This window comes from Oncorhynchus mykiss, chromosome 5 (assembly GCF_013265735.2).
Source record: "Oncorhynchus mykiss isolate Arlee chromosome 5, USDA_OmykA_1.1, whole genome shotgun sequence".
In the NCBI taxonomy this organism is placed as follows: Eukaryota; Metazoa; Chordata; class Actinopteri; order Salmoniformes; family Salmonidae; genus Oncorhynchus; species Oncorhynchus mykiss.
This window is the reverse complement of record NC_048569.1, coordinates 28,236,399-28,257,758: the sequence shown is the minus strand read 5'-3', so window position 1 is coordinate 28,257,758 and position 21,360 is coordinate 28,236,399. Positions and strand designations below refer to the sequence as shown.

Sequence of the window (21,360 nt, the reverse complement as noted above, 5' to 3'; positions counted from 1 at the left end):
GAATACGTAGAAAAAGGAATCTCGTTGATATCCCTTTCAATGGCCAATAGGGTTGCATAGGAACACAACGGTTTCAAAATAAGAGGCACTTCCTGATTGGATTTTCCTCAGGGTTTCGCCTGCAATATCAGTTCTGTTATACTCACAGACAATACTTTTGACAGTTTTGGAAACTTTAGAGTGTTTTCTATCCTAAGCTGTCAATTATATGCAGATTCTAGCATCTGGTCCTGAGAAATAGGCGGTTTACTTTGGGAACGTTATTTTTCCAAAAATAAAAATAGTGCCCCCTAGTTTCAAGAGGTTGGTGACCTGACTTGACCTCAACCCCCCTGCATCAGTTATCCACGGCTCTCTCCCTTCATCAATACCTGCCACATGTATTTCGCTTCCCTGCACTCAACACATTCCAAGCTTAATTGCACACACTATATACCTTCCTCCTATAACTATTAACTTCTGGTGTAGACCCTCTAAACCTCAGCACTCCATCAGTGACATGAATAAGTATATTTTCATATTCTCAGAATCCAACACAACACACTCGTTGACATGATCATATGAGTTCAGTTACTGATGTATTGTGTTTATTTGAATTTGGATAATTTGATGGATATTTTCATGTTTGAGATTAATTCAACCCATGACTTTTATAGCTTTGTAATGGAGGTGACTAATGCTTCTCCAAATGAGGAAATGGCAGATACCTTGATCCATGTCTGTTTACTTAACATAATACATATTTCCAGTCAGAGTAATCAGTCTGTGCCAACTAAGTTATGGCTTGGATTGCATCCATAGATCACATTACTTTTATGGATTTTTGGCAAACTTCGTTTTTTAGATGCAAATCCAAGCATTGAAGAAATGCAAAACAGGAATCAAAATATATTTTAGTTGTTTTTTATTTCATCACCAATAAATTGTTTCACGTTTTTTGGTAAATCACAGGAGGAAAGGTAATGCATTGTTTCTCAAATAATGAAGATTTCTGTGATAGTACTGGATAACATTGACATCAACTCCTTGTAGGACGCACCAGTTTCTTTTAAAATGTTGGACATTTTTTTTATGTGAATCTTGCAATATATACAGAAATTATACAATTGCCATGTTATTTATTTAAATTGTAGTATGATAGATCTTGTTCTCATCCATCTGGGTTTGAGGGCTAGGAACAGAGTGTTAGGGGACCAGTTCCAGCACACAGGCTTATTGTAGCACATCTCAGCTTAGATCATGAAAACAAATCCATTACTGTGTCTTTCCACACCTCTTCATGTTCTCTGACAAGTCATTTCTGTTGATGGATATAGACATGAGCTTCATACAGTATGAAGATGTGAATAGCAAGCCGTATGCTGGGTTGTTTGCAGGGGGGAAGTTGGTGATTCTCATCTCTGGAAATAGAAGTGTACCTGTATGATCAGTACCCTCACTGTGGTCACATCTACGTGACAAACAGACTCGACACACTCTGCTAAATCTCAGGTACAACAGTGAACATCATGAGTCATCGGACCGTTGAAGCTCGTTGAAACTCAACTGCTGTGTAATCTGAACACAATGCTGTCTCCTCTCAGAGTGGCTCCTCAACTTCCAACGAAAATAAACATTTCCAACAAGATTTACAATATACTGTACAAGCTCTATTTCCACTGGATAACACAACATCCATGAGCAGAGACAAATTAAATGCTAATTCAATTGCTGTATTTTAGACATATAAACTCATTACACATGAAACACTTTGCATAATATAAAATACATTAACAAGCAGTGGGGAGTAAAGAGCATTGTTCTACACACACATATTGCAGCTTAGATGGGTTTTGGTCAAGACATGACAATTCACCAGTACATTCAATCAGATAATATAGAAACAGCTGTAGAACATTTTTAGGATCTGGGGACCCATGCCAAATCTTTTCAGTCTCCTGAGGAGGAAAAGGCGATGTCATGCCCTCTTCACGACTGTCTAGTTGTGTTTGGACCATGAAAGTTTGTTGGTGATGTGGACACCAAGGAACTTGAAACTCTTTACCTGCTCCACTACAGCCCTGTTGATGTTAATGAGGGCCTGTTAAGCGATCCTTTTTCTTTAGTCCACGATCAGCTCTTTTGTCTTGCTCACATTGAGGGAGAGGATGTTGTCCTGGCACCACACTGACCTCCTCCCAATAGGCTGTCTCATTGTGGTCGGTGATCAGGCCTACCACCGTTGTGTCATCAGAAAACTTAATGATGGAGTCGTGCTTGGCCACGCAGTCGTGGATGAACAGGGAGTACAGGAGGGGACTAAGCATGCACCCCTGAGGGTCCCTGTGTTGAGGGTTAGTGTGGCGGATGTGTTATTGTCTATCCTCACCACCTAGGGTAGCCCGTCAGGAAGTCCAGTATCCAGTTGCAGATGGAGTTGTTTAGTCCCAGGGTCCTTAGCTTAGTGATGAGCTTTGTGGCCACTATGGTGTTGAATGCTGAGCTGTAGTCAATAAACAGCATTCTCACATAGGTGTTCCTTTTGTCCAGGTGGGAAAGGGCAGTGTGGCGTGCGATTGAGATTGTGTCATCTGTGGATCTGTTGGGATGGTATGCGAATTGGAGTGGGTCTAGCGTATCCTGGAGGATGCTGTTGATGTGAGCCATGTGAGCCTTTCAAAGCACTTCATGGCTACTGACGTGAGTGCTACAGGGCGGTAATCATTTAAGCAGGCTACCTTCGCTTCCTTGGTCACAGGGACTATGCTGCTTGAAACATGTAGGTATTACAGACTCGGTCAGGGAGAGGTTGAAAATGTCAGTGAAGACACTTGCCAGTTGTTCTGCACATGCTCTGAGTACACGTCCTGGTAATCCGTTAACAACACAAATTGACATGATCAATTGAGTTCAGTTACTGATCTATTGGTTATTTGAAATTGGACAATTTGATGGATATTTTCTTGTTCAAGCTTTTTCACACCACGACTTTTATAGCTTTGGTGACTAATGCTTCTCCAAATGAGGAAATGGCAGATACCTTGATCCATGTCTGTTTAGTTAACATAATACATATTTCCAGTCAGAGACACCAGTCTGTGCCAACTAAGTTATGGCTTCGATTGCATCCACAGATCACATTACTTTTGTGGAGTTTTGGCTAACTTAGTTTTTTGGAAGCAAATCCAAGCATTGAAGAAATGGAAAACAGGAATCCAAATATATTTGAGTTTACCAACTGGGCCACATAACAGAGACATGATCAAAATGAGTTCAGTAACTAATTAATTGTGTTTTATTTGTAGTCGGACGTTTTAGATACTTTCTGTTTCAGCACCCAACTTCTCTCCAGCCATGTTACGCAGGTGACTAAAGTTTCTCCAAATGAGGAAATGACAGATATCTTGATCCCTATCTGCTTAGTTTATATAATATATATTTTCAGTCAGTGTAACCAGTTTGTGTCCGGTAATGGCTTGGATTGCATGCATAGAACACATTACTGTTGTGTATTTCTGGAAAACTTAGTTTTTTTGGAGTCAAATCCAAGTATTGCAGATTTGTAGACAAATGAAAAACAGGAATCAAAAAAGTTGTTTTTCATTTCATGACCACCAATGAATTGTTAAATTAAAAAAACCCAGGTGGAAAGTTTAAAAGTTTTCTGTTCCCCAAATAACAGTTATGTATTGATTAACATTGACAGCAACTCCTTGCAGGTTGCACCAGCCTCATTTTAGTGTTTGGAAATGTTTGAATTTTGCAATATATACAGCACTTACCATTATGTTATTTATGTTAAATGATGGTTTTGAGGGCTAGGGACAGAGTGTTAGGGGACAAGTTACAGCCCAATGGCTTATTGTAGCACATCTCAGCTTAGATCATGACCACGATTCCACTACTGTGTCTTTCCACACCTCTGCACCTATGCATGTTCTCTGACAAGTCATTGTATATTGATAGATATAGACATGAGCTTCATATGAATAGATGTATTGAGAGCCCTTCGTGGTGTTGTTTTCTCAGGGGTGATGTTAGTGTAGATGTGGGTCATCCATTTCTACTCTGCCATCTCCTCATCTCTAGAAATAGAGCTGTATCTGTATGAGTGTAATGAATACTCAGGGAGGAAAAAGGTGTAGATTCACGCGCAGAGCGCGGGAGATGTTTATTAAGCCTTAGCAGAAGGCAGGAATCGTGGTCACAGGCAATGGTCAAACACAGGTAGGCAGTCAAAAACAAACAATACCTCACAACCATAGAAACAGAAAGAACTGAACTAAATAGGGAGCTGATGAGACAAAGTGAGAAACAAACACAGGTGAAATCAATGAAGAAAATGAAAGTCAGGGCTATGTTCCAGAACACAAAGAAACAGGGCTACGTTCCAGAACACAAAGAAACAGGGCTACGTTCCAGAACACAAAGAAACAGGGCTACGTTCCAGAACACAAAGAAAAAGAACACAAGGTTGACTAAAAAAAGTAAAGCAGAACCTTACAATGAGCAGTACCCCCACTGTGGCCACGTCTACATGACAAACAGACACAAAACACCCAGCTAAAGCTCAGGTAGATCAATGACCATCATGAGACAGACCGTTGAAACACAACGGCTGTGTAATCTAAACAACACAATTTCTCTTCCAGAGAGAAACACAACGTTTCCAACAATTATTTACAATATACTGTACAAGCTTTATTTCCACTGGAAAACACAACATACTAGAGCAGAAAAAAATGTAATGCTAATAAAAGTGCTATATTTTACATATACAAACACATTACACATTAAACACTGTGCATAGTATAAACATACATTCACAAGGTGCATGGAAATTGCAACTTGTTCAAATTGAATAACTTCTCCTCCTATTGACTTCTGGTTTATAAAAACATTGACACATCATACTCTCCAGCCATATCCAACTTGAACTCCCCAGCAAGGTCACATCCTTATAGCATAGTGCAGACTTGAGTTCTCTTCCTGTAAGAGAGCGAAAACATACCACAATGCACCATAAGCGGTGAACAGTTACACTATAACCATAGTGGATAGTAAAGAGTACAGTTATACTCTACACACACTGTTTGCAGCTCATTTGGGTTTTGCCAGTCAAGAGCAGTTTCCAGTACATCCAAACAGATGATATGAAAATGTTCAGTTAAATAAATAGATCACTCTCACCTCCTACTGTTATTTCCTCGTTCATCACCTTCAGAAACAAAAGTATAATGAGAGCGTAACTAACAGGCCCTGATTGTATAGCTGACAACAGCCTTTGGAACAACATACAAATTGGAGTATTTTTGAAGCAAAAGGCACTTGCCGTGTCTACACCAGAGAAAACACAGGAGAGATTCCACCAGAAGGATGAGAACACAGATACCAGCACGGAGACCGATGTAGAGGGGGATCATTGAGGAAGGGTCTGGAAGGGAAAAGGACATCACGTATCATGTTCATTTCACATCAATGTTCATAATGTCCTGCAATTGTGAGCATCTATGTCTAAACCACCTAAATGTACATACCTTCTTCTTGGGTAGTTAGGCTGATGACTTCACTGACTGCCTTCTCCTCTCCAGGTGGGATGGAACTGAGGTCTGCTATGGAACCCGTCGCTCCTGTAGGATTTACAGCTGAAAATATGATTCAAATAGGAACAATTATTCATTAGCCATGCACTGCAGCTGCAGCAATAAATAGATTTCACTGAAGTGGATGGGGTCCTCACCATCTACGGTGATACTGAGGGGTTCACTGTGCTGTGATGTCACAGAATTCCCCTTTATCACCATCTCCACAGCACGTGATGAAAATCTCTCCAGGGCTGCTCTTCTTCCTCGGCGTCAGTAGCTCCGATTGGGCCACTCTCCCAACACAAACGTTGTCTTTGTATGGTTGCTTTTTGAAGTGTACGTCACCATTGTTCAGATAAAAGTAACATGAGGTGCCATGTTGAGCCTCACACCTGAGATTGAGGTAATTCCCTCTCTGGGTTTCCCAATTGGATCTGTTTGAAATATGTAAGATAATAGATACAATATGAGTGAACCCAGTGTGTTCTGGGTAACAATAACTGAACATGTTCCCTAGGCCATAATTTAGGCCCTAGGGTAAAATTGTCACTCACCACTCACATGAAGTCTTCGAGTGTCACTTCGTTCTGAAGATATCGTTTTTCCTTCTCTCTTCTGTAGAATAGCACAGCTGAGATCTACTTCACTCTTGTTCCAGGTTTTGAACTCATCCCAGAACAATGTGACTTGGCAAACACTGTTGTAGTCCACTTTTCTTATTGGGGTTGGATCCTGGTCTCTGTAAAAATAATACTCTGTACCTTCTGTTGATTCACAGCGTACTTTGACAGATTTAGCTGCATTGATGTGCTTGAAGTGGGGACAGAATCTGTTTGGATTTAAATATATAAATAGTGAGAATTCAAATTGTTCAAGCTGTCAATCGTAGACTGAAATCTATGTATGTTTCTGAAACTGTTGTGGCTAAATAATGTACATTTAGAGAACGAGTTGTAGAAACGGTATCACCAAACTGCTGTAGTGACAAATCGTATATGAAAGACAATAGCCTATCTCTAATATCATTCCACAACTAATGACATGATGTAATGCATACCTGCATAACATTTTCTAACTGCAACACCGGCCACAACTTTAACAAGGATAACAGGAAGACATTTTAAACAAGGCATTTCAGTTAACATAAGATACACACTACACACTCTAAATACACATGGATTGAAATAAGGGACAATTGAATACTCACTAATCATTTAAAAATAAGAAGGAGACATATTTTCCTCTTTCCGCAATCAACGAATACGTTTCTGAGGTAAGAGTTGATCTGTGCTTACGACAAAGAACAGCCCAAAAAGGATATGGAGACTCTGGGCAGGTCTGAAGTCACGTTGAATTAGAGCTGGGCGATGTGGACAACAATCCTTATCAGCATAAATGTACTGAATTATCACAATAATGGTCAATTGAACGATAAGTTTAGAACATAATGTGCACCACAGTCATTGTTTTATATTGTCCTGAAAACGACTACAACTTTGAATGTATTTAATTTTAAATGTCAGATTTCTCTAGTAGGGCCCTATAGATTATTTATCGTAATGAACAATGTCAGCTAAATGTCCACGATAAGTGTCAGTTTGGTCGGAGTCGATAATTTTAGGTTTATCATCCCAGCTCCTCATTGAAATGTATTACTTTTTTCATTGTCCACTAAATTGCTGCCCATGTAATGAACCCTCAATACTGCTTACTGAAACTATAGATGAAGAGTAAAGTGAAGAGTAAAGAATGCATTTTAACTAGTGAAAAGTTATTTATTGCATCCAAACTATCGTTTAGACACATTATTCAGATGGCTAATGCATCTCCAACAGAGAGAATTGAATAATCCATGGTGGAGGACCAGGGATATCTCTACGACACCTTTACCATTGTGGATTCATTTAAATAGTTGAACAAATGATAAGTTACCAAGTCCAGATGTTCAAACTAACATACATGTTTCACATTTCAGGGACCCTGAACAGATTTCCAGTTTCAGAACAGAAATAATTAGAAGCAACTTTGAGTAGCCATTATTTGAAAATCAGGATCTCAAAATCATGACATGGACTCGTAGATTTTAAAATAACCCTTCTCATTGGACAAAATTATAAATCAACAGCTAATAAAACATATGGTGGAGGGGCAGACCTATTGGCTATGCAGTTTCTGGTTGTCTGTAAAACGAAATGGTAATTGAAAATGTTGGCTATTTTAAGAAGTGGGCATCTGGGTATGTGCTTTCCAGTGCCTTCAAAAAGTATTCATACCCCTGGACTTATTCCACATTTTGACAGAACTACATAGTTCCTTGGTTGAGATAGGAGAACCTGCCAAAAGGACATTCTCTACAGCACCAATCTGGCCTTTATGGGAGAGTGGCCAGACAGAAGCCACTCCTGAGAAAAAGGCACATGACCACATGCCTTTAGTTTGCCAAAAGACATGTGAAAGACTCCTAGATCATACCGCAAAAGATTATGTGGTCTAATGAGACCAAAAATGTACTCTTTGGCCTCCTTGGCAGCCCTTAGGCTGTTTTGGGCGCAGTCTAAACTGCCACCGCCATTTAAGAAAACATTCTTGGAGTTCCCAACTCACGCCAGGTTCCACCTTTGGGCCAGGGGTTGACAACATCATACAGCAGACAACAAAACTGCGCAAAGACAGAGAGATTTTGCAGGAGATCTTGGCAACTGTGCGTCCTAACGCCATCACTCAGAGGTATTTGATATTTGGTATTTATTAGGATCCTCATTAGCCACTGCAAAAGCAGCAGCTACTCTTCCTGAGGTCCACATGAAACATGACAGAATACATAGTACAGAACATTATTAGTCAAGGACTGAACTACATACATTTACAACGTTACACATAGCCTACATATCAGTACATACACATTATATTTAGGTCTAATACATAGCACCGTGCAAATTACATTACAAGATACATAAAATGGCTGTGTCTCTTCACAGTCCTCTTTGTGCAGTAAGCTGTTCTTTTATATGTTTTTTAAATCTGGTTTTATTGCTAGCTTGAGTTACCTGGGGTGGCAGAGAGTTCCATGTAGTCATGGCTCTATTTAATACTGTGCATTTCCCAGCCTTTGTTCAGGACCTGTGGACTGTGAAGAGACATGTGTTGTACCGATGAGTGTCCGAACTGTGTGCCAACTGCTTGAACAGACAGTTCAGTACCTTCAACACATCAATACCTTGAACAAAGACCAATTGTGATGCAGTCAATCTCTCCTCAACTTTGAGCCAAGGGAGATTGACATTTGCCCTCTGTGTACAGTGCATTCTTTTTCCCACATTTTCTTACGTTACAGCCTTATTCTAAAATGTATTTTTTTAAATGTCCCTCATGAATCTATCTACACACCATACCCCATAATGACAAAGTGAAAACAGGTTTTTAGAAAATGTTTGCACATATATAAAAAATAAAACACTGGAATAACTTATTTACATAAGTATTCAGACCCTATGCTATTAGTCCCGAAATCGAGCACAGTTGCATCATGTTTCCATTGATCATCTTTGAGATGTTTCTACAACTTGATTGGAGTCCACCTGTGGTAAATTCAATTGATTGGACATGATTTCGCAAGGCATATATAATGTTCCATAGTTTACAGTGCATGTCAGGTCAAAAACCAAGCCATGAGGTCGAAGGAATCTGACACAGGATTGTGTCGAGGCACATATCTGGAGAAGGGTACCAAAAAATTACTACAGCATTGAAGGTCCCCAAGAACACAGTGGACTCAATCATTCTTAAATAAAAGAAGATTGGATGCACTAAGACTCTTCCTAAAGCTGACCGCCTGGCCAAACTGAGCAATCGTGAGAGAAGGGCGTTAATCAGGGAGGTGACCAAGAACCCGATGGTCACTCTAACAGAGCTCCAAACTTCCTCTGTGGAGATGGGAGTGCCTTCCAGAAGGACAACCCTGTCTGCAGAACTCCACCAATCAGACCCTTATGGTAGAGTGGCTAGACAGAAACCACCGCTTGGAGTTTGCCAAAAGGCACCTAAAGGACTCTCAGACCATGAGAAACAAAATGATCTGGTCTGATGAAATCAAGATTGAACTCTTTGGCCTGAATGCCAAGCGTCACGTCTGGAGGAATCCAAGCACCGCTCATCAGCTGGCCAATACCCTCCCTGCAGTGTAGCATGGTGGTGGCAGCATCATGCTGTGGGTATGTTATTCAGCGGCAGGGACTGGGAGACTAATCAGGATCGAGGCAAAGATGAACGGAGCAAAGTACAGAGAGACCTGCTCCTGAGCGCTCAGGACCTCAGACTGGGGTGAAGGTTCCCCTTCCAACAGGACATCGACTCTAAGCACACAGCCAAGACAACTCAGGAGTGGCTTCGGGACAAGACTCTGAATGTGGTCCAGCCAGTGCCCACACTTGAACCCGATCGGATATCTCTGGAGAGACCTGAAAATAGCTGTGCAGTAACACTCCCCATCCAACCTGACAGCTGTGCAGAGAAGAATGGGAGAAACTCCCCAAATACGGGTGTACCAGGCTTGTAGCGTCATACACAAGAAGACTCCAGGCTGTAATCGCTGCCAAAGGTGCTTCAACAAAGTACTGAGTGAAGAGTCTGAATGCTTATGTAATATTTATGTTTTTAATAAATTTGCAAACATTTAAAAAAAATCTGTTTTTGCTTTGTTATTATGGGATATTGTGTGTAGATTGATGAGGGAAAAACTATTTAATTCATTTTAGAATAAGGCTTCAATGTAACAAAATGTTGAAAAGGTCAAGGGGTGTGAATACTTTCCGAATGCACTGTGAATCTAAGTGCGATACGTGTTTGTTCTGGACTTTGTTCTGGACCAACTGAAATTTACCTATGTCCCTCTTTACCACACATGACCACACAGCTGGACAGTAGTCCAGCTGCAACAAAACTATAGCCTGTAGGACCTGTCTGGTTGACTGAGATGTCAAAAAGGCAGAGCAACGCCCTATAATGAACAGACCTCTTCCCATTTTAGCAACCATTGTGTCTACAGTATATGTTTTGACCATGACAGCTTTCTATCTAGGACAGCTTCTATCTACCATGACAACTTTCTATCTAATAATCACCAGATTATTCAATAATAGATCTAAATTAGGTTTAGTGATTTGTCCCAAAAATGATGCTTTTTGATTTTGAGATATTTAGCAGTAGCCTATTGCTAGTTACCCATTCTAAAACTGACTGGAGCTCCATGTTAAGGGTGTCAGTTATTTATTTTACTGTTGCAGCCAATGTGTACTGTGTACCGTTGAGTCGTCAGCATACACAGACACACTGGTTTTATTCAAGGTCAGTGGAAGGCCATTAGTAAAAATAGAAATCAATAATGGCGCTAGCCGGCTGCCCTGTGGTACACCACACTCAACTGAATTTGCATGATCGCTGGAAGACAGGGTCGAATGTTTCAAAAGCTCTCCAGCAATGTCTTGCCCCCTCCTCCCCCACCGAAACAGCAGGGGAAGCGTTTTACACACCAACAGCGGGGACAGGTGCGTGACCAGCCTTACAGGCAGCAACACGCAGCTAAGAAGGTTGGGCCCCAGCAGTCCACCTGATGTGCTGGCGGTCGGCCTTGACATTTCTCCCAGGCCCAAAGGGCAAACTGGCAGAAGTGAGTGGAGTCCCCCTGGGTACTGGACACAGTCCTGGGGGGTACAAACTTCAGTTCTGAGGCAAACCGCCACCCTACAGAGGTATCTGGGTCACCTCGGTGACTGACGGGGTGAGAAAGGAGGCACTGTGGATGGAGATAGCCTCACTTCTGAAGAAGGATACAATCAGAAAAGTAGAGCCACTAGAATGGCTAAGTGGGTTCTACTCCAAGGACAGTATTTAATTGTTACAAAAAAGGACAGCAGTTTCTTGCCGATCCTGGACCTGCGCAGCCTCAACAAATATTTAACCTTTTTGGGCGCATGAACCGCTAGTGGGACACTTACGATAACATCCGGTGAAATTGCAAAGCGCAAAATTCAAAATACAAAAATCGTAATAATAAACATTTATGAACATACGTATGTCTTATATCGGTTAAAAGCTTAAATTCTTGTTAATCTAACTGCATTGCCAGATTTCAAAAAGGCTTTACGGCGAAAGCATACCATGCAATTATCTGAGGACAGCGCCCCACACCAAAATACTTTTTCAACCAGCACAGTCGTCACAAAATCACAAATAGCGATTAAATAAATCACTTACCTTTGAAGATCTTCCTCTGTTTGCAATCCCATGGGTCCCAGCTACACAATGAATGGTCGTTTTGTTTGATAAAATCAATTTTTATAGCCTAACACGAAACATTTTGTAAACCGCTCGTGTCGTGAATTCCGTCTCATTCAACTTTCGACAAAACATTCGATGTAATCACACACACTACACGTACAATTATCCAGTCATGGTTGGTTTCATTGCAATCCTCTGGTTGTTAGTAACACAACTCTCCTTAGCCCCTCAATCCTTATCCCAGTCTGCTGTTCCCACATGCTTCAAGAGAGCCACCATTGTTCCTGTTCCCAAGAAAGCTAATGTAACTGAGCTAAACGACTACCGCCTCGTAGCACTCACTTCCGTCATCATGAAGTGCTTTGAGAGACTAGTCAAGGACCATATCACCTCCACCCTACCTGACACCCTAGACCCACTCCAATTTGCTTACTGCCCCAATAGGTCCACAGACAACGCAATCGCAACCACACTGCACACTGCCCTAACCCATCTGGACAAGAAGAATACCTATGTGAGAATGCTGTTCATCACCTACAGCTCAGTATTTAACACCATAGTACCCTCCAAACTCGTCATCAAGCTCGAGACCCTGGGTCTCGACCCTGCCCTGTGCAACTGGGTACTGGACTTCCTGACGGGCCACCCCCAGGTGGTGAGGGTAGGTAACAACATCTCCACCCCACTGATCCTCAACACTGGGGCTCCATAAGGGTGCCTTCTCAGCCCTCTCCTGTACTCCCTGTTCACCCACGACTGCGTAGCCATGCACGCCTCCAACTCAATCATCAAGTTTGCGGACGACACTACAGTGGTAGGCTTGATTACCAACAACGACGAGATGGCCTACAGGGAGGAGGTGAGGGCACTCGGCGTGTGGTGTGAGGAAAATAACTTCACACTCAACGTCAAAAAAACAAAGGAGATGATTGTGGACTTCAGGAAACAGCAGAGGGAGCACCCCCTTATTCACATCGACGGGACAGTAGTGGAGAGGGTAGTAAGATTTAAGTTCCTCGGCGTACACATCACGGACAAACCCACACAGACAGCATTGTGAAGAAGGCGCAGCAGCGCCTCTTCAACCTCAGGAGGCTGAAGAAATTTGGCTTGTCACCAAAAAGCACTCACAAACTTCTACAGATGCACAATCGAGAGCATCCTGTCGGGCTGTATCACCGCCTGGTACGGCAACTGCTCCGCCCACAACCGTAAGGCTCTCCAGAGGGTAGTGAGGTCTGCACAACGCATCACCGGGGACAAACTACCTGCCCTCCAGGACACCTACACCACCCGATGTCACAGGACGGCCAAAAAGATAATCAAGGACACCAACCACCCGAGCCACGGCCTGTTCACCCCGCTATCATCCAGAAGGCGAGGTCAGAACAGGTGCATCAAAGCTGGGACCGAGAGCCTTCCATCTCAAGGCCATCAGACTGTTAAATAGCCATCACTAACACCTTAGAGCCTGCTGCCCTATATACATAGACTTGAAATGACTGGCCACTTTAATAATTGGAACACTAGTTATTTTAACAATGTTTACATATTTTGCACTGGTCCAGCATTGCACTTCCAAATATTGATATATTCTTAACTCTATTCCTTTACTTTAAATTTGTGTGTATTGTTGTGAAATTGTTAAATATTACTTGCAGATATTAATGCCCTGTTAGAGCTAGAAACACAAGCATTTCGCTACACCCGCAATATCATCTGCTACACATCTGTATGTGACCAATCAAATTTGATTTGATTAAGAGAGCACAGGTGGACCTGTTTGCATCTCAGAAGAACATTCGTTGCCCCAGCTGGTTCTCGGTGTCGGACCTTCCAGGCCCTCTGAGTCTGGATGCCCTCGCTCACGATTGGCCAGCTATGACACTTTGTGTTCCCACCATTTCCCCTGATCACATCTATGCTAGATAAGGTCAGCTTGATGGGCCACCTGCTGCTCCTCATAGCCCCAAACTGGCCGAGACGACCATGGTTCAACCTCCTGTTGTCCCTCCTGTCGGGGACCCCATGGCAGCTACCGCAGAGGCCCGACCTGCTCTCTCTCAGGCTCAGAGGACACTGTGGCATCCAGACCTGCACCCCCTCCAGCTTTGAGCTTGGCCTCTGAGAAGTGTAAATGGGCCAGTCTAGGCATTCAGGACAATGTGGTGAACATGCTGCTGAACATCAGGGCTTCCTCCACCAACACGTCATATCAGATGCTGTGTGACATTTTATGTACTTGGTTTGAGGGTCATAATGTTGCCACCTAGTCGTGTGATGGACAAACAGTTAAAAAATGTTTTACAATCACTGCTTGATGCGGGCTGAGCGGAGTCCACTTTGAGTGTATTTAGCCGCAATCTCTGCATGCCATGATGATGGCCTAGAGGGACCCATAGGTGGCCACCCATTGCTCTCCAAGTTAATGAAAGGAGTTCAACATCTGCGTCCAGCGAAGGCCCGTTCGGTGCTAAGCTGGGACCTTGACATGGTGCTGTTAGCAGTTAGTAAGCCACCCTTTGAGCCCCTGGGGTTAATGTTTTTGAAGCACCTATCCATAAAGGTGGAATTCCTGTTGCCTATTACCTCCACTAAGAGGGTCAGTGAATGTCATGCTCTTTCGGTGAGTGTTATCCACTGGCCTAACCCCTCTTTCTTGCCGAAAGTCCTGTCTGACAGGCATGTGAACCGGCCCTTACATTTGTCCGCATACGCCCCTCCACGGCTGCAAGTGAGCTACAGTATGTGCTGTGCCCGGTGAGGGCATTGGACACTTGAGTTACACAGACAAAGACAATAAGAGAGTCTGATCAGCTGTGCATTTGCTATGGTTAGAGAGTTCTGGGGAAGAGCCTATCGAAACAGAGATTCTCAAATTGGATTGTGGACACTATACCTACAGCATCTCAGCTGGCCGGACAGCCTCTGCCATCTGCTGTAGTGGCACATTCTACTAGAGGAGTAGCTACATCGTGGGCCCTGCTCCAAGGAGTTCCTCTTGATGACATTTGTGCCTCGTCTAGCACCTTTGCTAGGTACTATCGAGTCAATATTGCCGCTGCCAATGAGGCCAGGACGGCCATGTTGGGTGTTGTCTCCAGTTCCCTGGATGGGGACGGAGGGACACAGCAATCATGACTGCCCTGAGCTCAGTCCTATGGGACTTTGCTCTTTGCTTGGCCATGACTACTTCACCGATTAATCGGGAATTGTGAAACCATATTGGAGGGATCCAATATAATGCTACATAACGAAGGTTACGTATGTAACCACGGTTATGTGAGCTATTGGATCACTCCAATCCTTGTGCCTCGAAAAAGACACGAGGTGGAGGTAGTGTGACGGCAGCTATTTAAGGGGGTCAGCCACAGCACTACCCGGTACACGGGACTAATCTGACATCCTTACTCAGAATGTATCCTGCTGCACGGAAGGATACAATATTGATACAGCCACTCACCAAATCTGCAAGGAATAATGGGAGAAAATCCCCAAATCCAGATGTACAAAGATGATACAGACATACCCAAGATGACTAAAAGCTGCCAAAGGTGCTTCTACAAAGTATTGACAGGGTGGTGAATACTTATGTAAATGAGATATTTCTGTATTTCATTTTCAATAAATTTGCTAACATTTCTAAAAACATGTTTTCACTTTGTCATTATGGGGTTTTGTGTGTAGATGGGTGAGGGAAATGTTATTAATCAATGTGGATTTCAGGCTGTAACACAACAAAATGTGGAATAAGTCAAAGGGTATGAATACTTTCTGAAGGCACTGTACACCTCTAAGAAATTATCATGCACACAATGTTTTCTGAGAAGTCGTTTCATATGAGAAGTCGTTTCATATGAGATGTGTTGAAAGACTTTTGAGCTTAATTGTGGTTAAATCAAAAATAGTTTATAATGCTTTGTTTGCGTCTCATCTCTGGAAATACACAAGTGAGAGTGAACGATCAGTACACCCCCCATGTGGTCACTTCTACTTGACAAACAGAAGCACAAACAATCAGGCATCAAGAGACATCAGCCAGTTTAGTTACTGTGTTTAACATCACACTGTGTCACCACAAACTAGTGGTTAGAGTTTACCCCCATCTCTACGATCCCCCTTCTCCATTCCGAACCTCTGTTGTTTCTATAACTCACACAATCTTTCAGCCCCATCTACTGGGCAAAAATGGTACCAACCATCCAGGAAAACAGAACCACAAATAGCAGCATAAAATGGGAATGCTGTAATACAATACATGTATTTAATTTATTCAAAACAGAGTTACATATTAAAAGCTGTACAGAATAGGAAAATTGTATGCCAGTATGTTAAAACTAACCTACACAATCTACACATTAAATCAATGTTTATTTGTCACATGCACAGAGTACAGAAGGTGGAATGGCACAGTGAAATGCTTACTTTCAGCTCTTCCTCAGAAGTGCAGAATAAATGTAGAGTAGCAAAACTATCAATATACAAAGTTGATAAAAAAGAGTAATAAAATAACAAAAGCGTCAAAAAAAGACAAGGCAATAAAAGAACACGGGTATTTACCCTTATATACAAACAATGTGAAACTTCAAATAGATCATGTCTTAAAACCTATGCACATCTATTTCTTGCCCAGTAAGATATTACACCATTCATCTGAGAGGAACAGAGGGTGTCAGACTACATGAAGAGCAGAGAGTGGCAGATATGTAAATCAGGAAGCAGAGAAAGGATGTGGAGGAAGTTCATCAACAGGTGGAAGTACACTTGAACTAGTACAACGCAGCATGGTCACATCCCCCACATTCAGACCGCCTTGTTGAAATAATTAAGCATTTGCATCTGTTTCAAATAAGAGAAAGGTAAAATGTAGAGCACTGAATATAACCACTTTTCTGAGAAATGAATATGTTGTGGTAGGTTTCCTTTCATACTTACAGATAACTTCTTTGTTCTGGTTCCATTGGGTTCTGTTGAGACAATTTACCCAGTACATTTAGATATGACACTGTATAATGATGTGTATGAAGACAAATATAATGTAATTATAATACAAATAGATCACTCACTTACCTATTGGCAGACCAGTCTTGTTGATCACCTTCAGAAATAAATATGAAATGATAATAGATTAAACCAGCCCCGATTTCACATGTATAATACACAAATAACTCAGAATGGACATTGGAACAAATTAAGCCTTGAAGTATCAGTATTTGAATGCATGTACCTCGCTTGTACCGGAGAAAACACAGGACAGATACAACCAGCAGAATAAGGCTAAAGGCCCCAACACTCAGACTGATGTAGAGGGGGAACTCCGAGGGGGACTCTAAAGGGGGAGATGACTTTCAGGTCAAGTTGAAATTGTTTGTTGAATTAGATTAAACAGTACAGATCATTAGCAACAGAATCAGTCAATGTTATCTTGAAATGCTCTTAGGTGGGTGGGTCTATCAACAGTAAGTTTAAAAACATTTTAAGGTTACTCACCTTCTCCATTAGTTACACTGGTTTTGTTGGTACTGAATGTTGATAAGGAAGTGGTGGGCCCAGGAGAGTCTACAATTGGAGGAAGAACATGACATATGCATCAGTATTGTAATACAGACAGATGATTGTCATGTTAGATTGCACAATAATTTAATTGATGGTCTCACCATCTATGGCAATCTTGAACGGTTCACTATGCTGTGATGTCACATTATCTCCACCCTCTACCACCAGCTCCACAGCACAGGTGATGAAGATCTCTCCAGCACTGCTCCTCTTCCTCAGCAGATCCTTTTCCGATACTTTCCCAACACAGACATTGTCTTTGTAGGGCTGACTTTTAAAGGGGGACTCACTGTTGTTCAAGTAATAGTAGCATGAGGTACCAGCATGCTTGGCCTCACACCGAAGACTTAAATAAGTTCCTGTATTTTCCACAAAAATCCTGGGTATTCCAATGGAATCTGAAAAAATGATGTCGTCAATCAAGCAAATGTGATACTGCCTGGTAATAAAATGGTTACTTACCACTTACATGAAGTCTTCGAGCATCATTCAATTTTGGGATTATTTTAACAATAACTGAACATGTTCCCTAGGCCCTAATTTAGGCCCTAGGGTAAAATTGTCACTCACCACTCACATGAAGTCTTCGAGTGTCACTTCGTTCTGAAGATATCGTTTTCCCTTCTCTCTTCTGTAGAATAGCACAGCTGAGATCTACTTCAGTCTTGTTCCACTTTTTGAACTCATTCCAGAACAATATGAATTGGCAAACACCGGAATTCACTTCTCTTATTGGGTTGGGGTCGTGGTCTTTGTAGAAGTGGCACTTTGTGCCTCTTGTTGACTCACAGCGTACTACGACAGGCATAGCAACATTGATGTACCCAGGGTCTAACACAATGGTGGGAGTAGGGACAGAATCTGTTTAGAGTTAAAGAGAGAAACTATGAGAAGACACATTTTAATTGTTAGAAACAGAATGATTCAGGAAATATTCTTATGTGGTAATACATTACATACCTGCACAACTTTCTTTAACTGCAACAGCAGCCATACCTTTAAACATGGCAAAACATTAAAAAAATGCTTTTATGTGAAGTCCTACATATTAAACCTACATCATCTAAATGAATTACTTTGTTACAATTCATTCATAATATAAATATAAGAGATAATTGAATACTCACAAATGAAGATTAAATAAGATGGAGACATCCTTTCAACTTGTTCATGAAGGAGTGAACACACTTAGATAATGAAGTGAAAAAAACTGACAGCCTATGTTTAGGAGGCAGAACAATCTAGAGGCGCCGATCATTTACAAAAGGGCTCCTGAGTGACGCAGCGGTCTAAGGCACTGCATGTCAGTGCAAGAGGCATCATTACAGTCCCTGGTTCAAATCCAGGCTGTGTCACATCTGGCCGAGATTGGGAGTCCCATAGGGCGGCGTACAATTGGCCCAGCGTCGCCTGGGTTTGGTCAGGGTAGGCCGTCATTGTAAATAACAATTTGTTCTTAACTGACTTGCCTAGTTATATAAAATGTACATTTTTTTAATTAAATATGGAAATTGGCAGCCTATGTTTAGGAGGCAGAACAACCTAGCGAGGCAGATATGGAAACTGGCCAAGTTACAAATTACGCTTTAGAAAATACGGAAATATAGCCAATATAGCCAATTATGACAAACCAGAGAGCTGTTAACAGTTTCTGTGAAGATACAACAATTGCCATTGGCTAATATCCCTTTAACTCATTGGACAGTTTAAAGACACACTCCAACTATTTTTTAACTGTTCCTGTTGAAAAACAATAGAGGACAAAAGAGGAAAGGTCCCCCACTGGTGCCAACTACACCTACAAGTCTCTTGGGATATGTCTCTATAGGCTTGAGGGGTTGTAGACTCCGTCTCATGCTACCACATGCTACCACTAGAGTGAAAGCACCGCCAGCATTCAAAAGTGACCAAAACATCAGCCAGGAAACATGAGAAGTGGTCTGTTGTCCTCACCTGCACAACAGCATGTGACATTTATTGTCAATCAGTGTTGCTTCCTCTGTGGACAGTTTGATTTCACAGAAGTGTGATTGACTTGGAGTTACATTGTGTTGTTCCCTTTATTTTTTTGAGCAGAGCCCTTCGGTTGTAGTTGGTCTTGACTTGTGTTCTCGTCTCTGGAATTAGGCATCTGTGTGAATGATCAGTAACCCTAGTGTGGTCCCTTATGTGCTGACCTTTTTTTTTAAATCTTTTTTTAACCAGGCAAGTCATTCAAGAACAAATTCCTATTTACAATGACGGCCTAGGAACAGTGTGCTCGGGGGGTTTGAACTTGCAACCTTCCAGTTACTAGTCCAACGCTCTAACCACTAGGCTACCCTGCCGCCCTGAATAGCAACAGGAAATACAAGCTGGTTGATGCTCAGCTACAAGTGTCCTGTGTGGCTCAGTTGGTAAAGCATGGCGCTTGCAACACCAGGGGTGAAGATTTGAATTCCCACGGGGACCAGTATGGACAAAGAAAATATGAAACGTATGCACTCACTACTCTATGCCACTCTGGATAAGTGTCTGCTAAATAATGTTAATGTATTGCAAACGCAGAAAGAATAGTAATTGCCAACTAAATGGTTACAGATTTTACCATCCTCTTACTTGTTTGTCTCTCCAAACCACGTGTTTTGCCCCATCTAACAGGTCCACTGTTAGGCAATGTTCCCTTGAATTTTTTCAGGCACTGAGCAAATGTTTGTTTTGTGAGCAGAAACTTGAACACAGTGAGAATTTTGTGCAACTTCCAGCACATTTACATTGAACACCGAGGCAGTGCCGTTACAGTTTTAGACAGGAACCAATAGGCTATTGTGGCTATTTGAGCATAATGTAGGCCTACCAACAAAACCAATGGAGCAAATCCCATAACATTTTCACATGGAAATAGCTTGTGATGTCTATGATATAGACTACAGTAGAATATACAGTGCCTTGCGAAAGTATTCGGCCCCCTTGAACTTTGCAACCTTTTGCCACATTTCAGGCTTCAAACATAAAGATATAAAACTGTATTTTTTTGTGAAGAATCAACAACAAGTGGGACACAATCATGAAGTGGAACGACATTTATTGGATATTTCAAACTTTTTTAACAAATCAAAAACGGAAAAATTGGGCGTGCAAAATTATTCAGCCCCCTTAAGTTAATACTTTGTAGCGCCACCTTTTGCTGCGATTACAGCTGTAAGTCGCTTGGGGTATGTCTCTATCAGTTTTGCACATCGAGAGACTGAATTATTTTCCCATTCCTCCTTGCAAAACAGCTCGAGCTCAGTGAGGTTGGATGGAGAGCATTTGTGAACAGCAGTTTTCAGTTCTTTCCACAGATTCTCGATTGGATTCAGGTCTGGACTTTGACTTGGCCATTCTAACACCTGGATATGTTTATTTTTGAACCATTCCATTGTAGATTTTGCTTTATGTTTTGGATCATTGTCTTGTTGGAAGACAAATCTCCGTCCCAGTCTCAGGTCTTTTGCAGACTCCATCAGGTTTTCTTCCAGAATGGTCCTGTATTTGGCTCCATCCATCTTCCCATCAATTTTAACCATCTTCCCTGTCCCTGCTGAAGAAAAGCAGGCCCAAACCATGATGCTGCCACCACCATGTTTGACAGTGGGGATGGTGTGTTCAGCTGTGTTGCTTTTACACCAAACATAAGGTTTTGCATTGTTGCCAAAAAGTTCAATTTTGGTTTCATCTGACCAGAGCACCTTCTTCCACGTTTGGTGTGTCTCCCAGGTGGCTTGTGGCAAACTTTAAACGACACTTTTTATGGATATCTTTAAGAAATGGCTTTCTTCTTGCCACTCTTCCATAAAGGCCAGATTTGTGCAATATACGACTGATTGTTGTCCTATTGACAGAGTCTCCCACCTCAGATGTAGATCTCTGCAGTTCATCCAGAGTGATCATGGGCCTCTTGGCTGCATCTCTGATCAGTCTTCTCCTTGTATGAGCTGAAAGT

At 41.9% G+C, this 21,360-nt stretch overlaps 1 protein-coding gene across 1 annotated transcript; it reads right to left on the bottom strand.

The window, feature by feature from the left end:
* Window positions 1–16,088: 16,088 nt before the first annotated feature.
* Window positions 16,089–18,644, bottom strand: LOC110523538. The gene is made up of 9 exons (XM_021602327.2): window positions 18,524–18,644; window positions 18,357–18,392; window positions 17,967–18,257; window positions 17,498–17,794; window positions 17,331–17,399; window positions 17,068–17,169; window positions 16,911–16,938; window positions 16,776–16,807; window positions 16,089–16,679 (listed from the first exon to the last, which is right to left on the bottom strand). The coding sequence occupies exons 1-9, from the start codon at window positions 18,549–18,551 to the stop codon at window positions 16,666–16,668; spliced, it is 897 nt and encodes a 298-aa protein (XP_021458002.2). The 5' UTR covers window positions 18,552–18,644; the 3' UTR covers window positions 16,089–16,665.
* Between the last annotated feature and the right edge of the window lie 2,716 nt (window positions 18,645–21,360).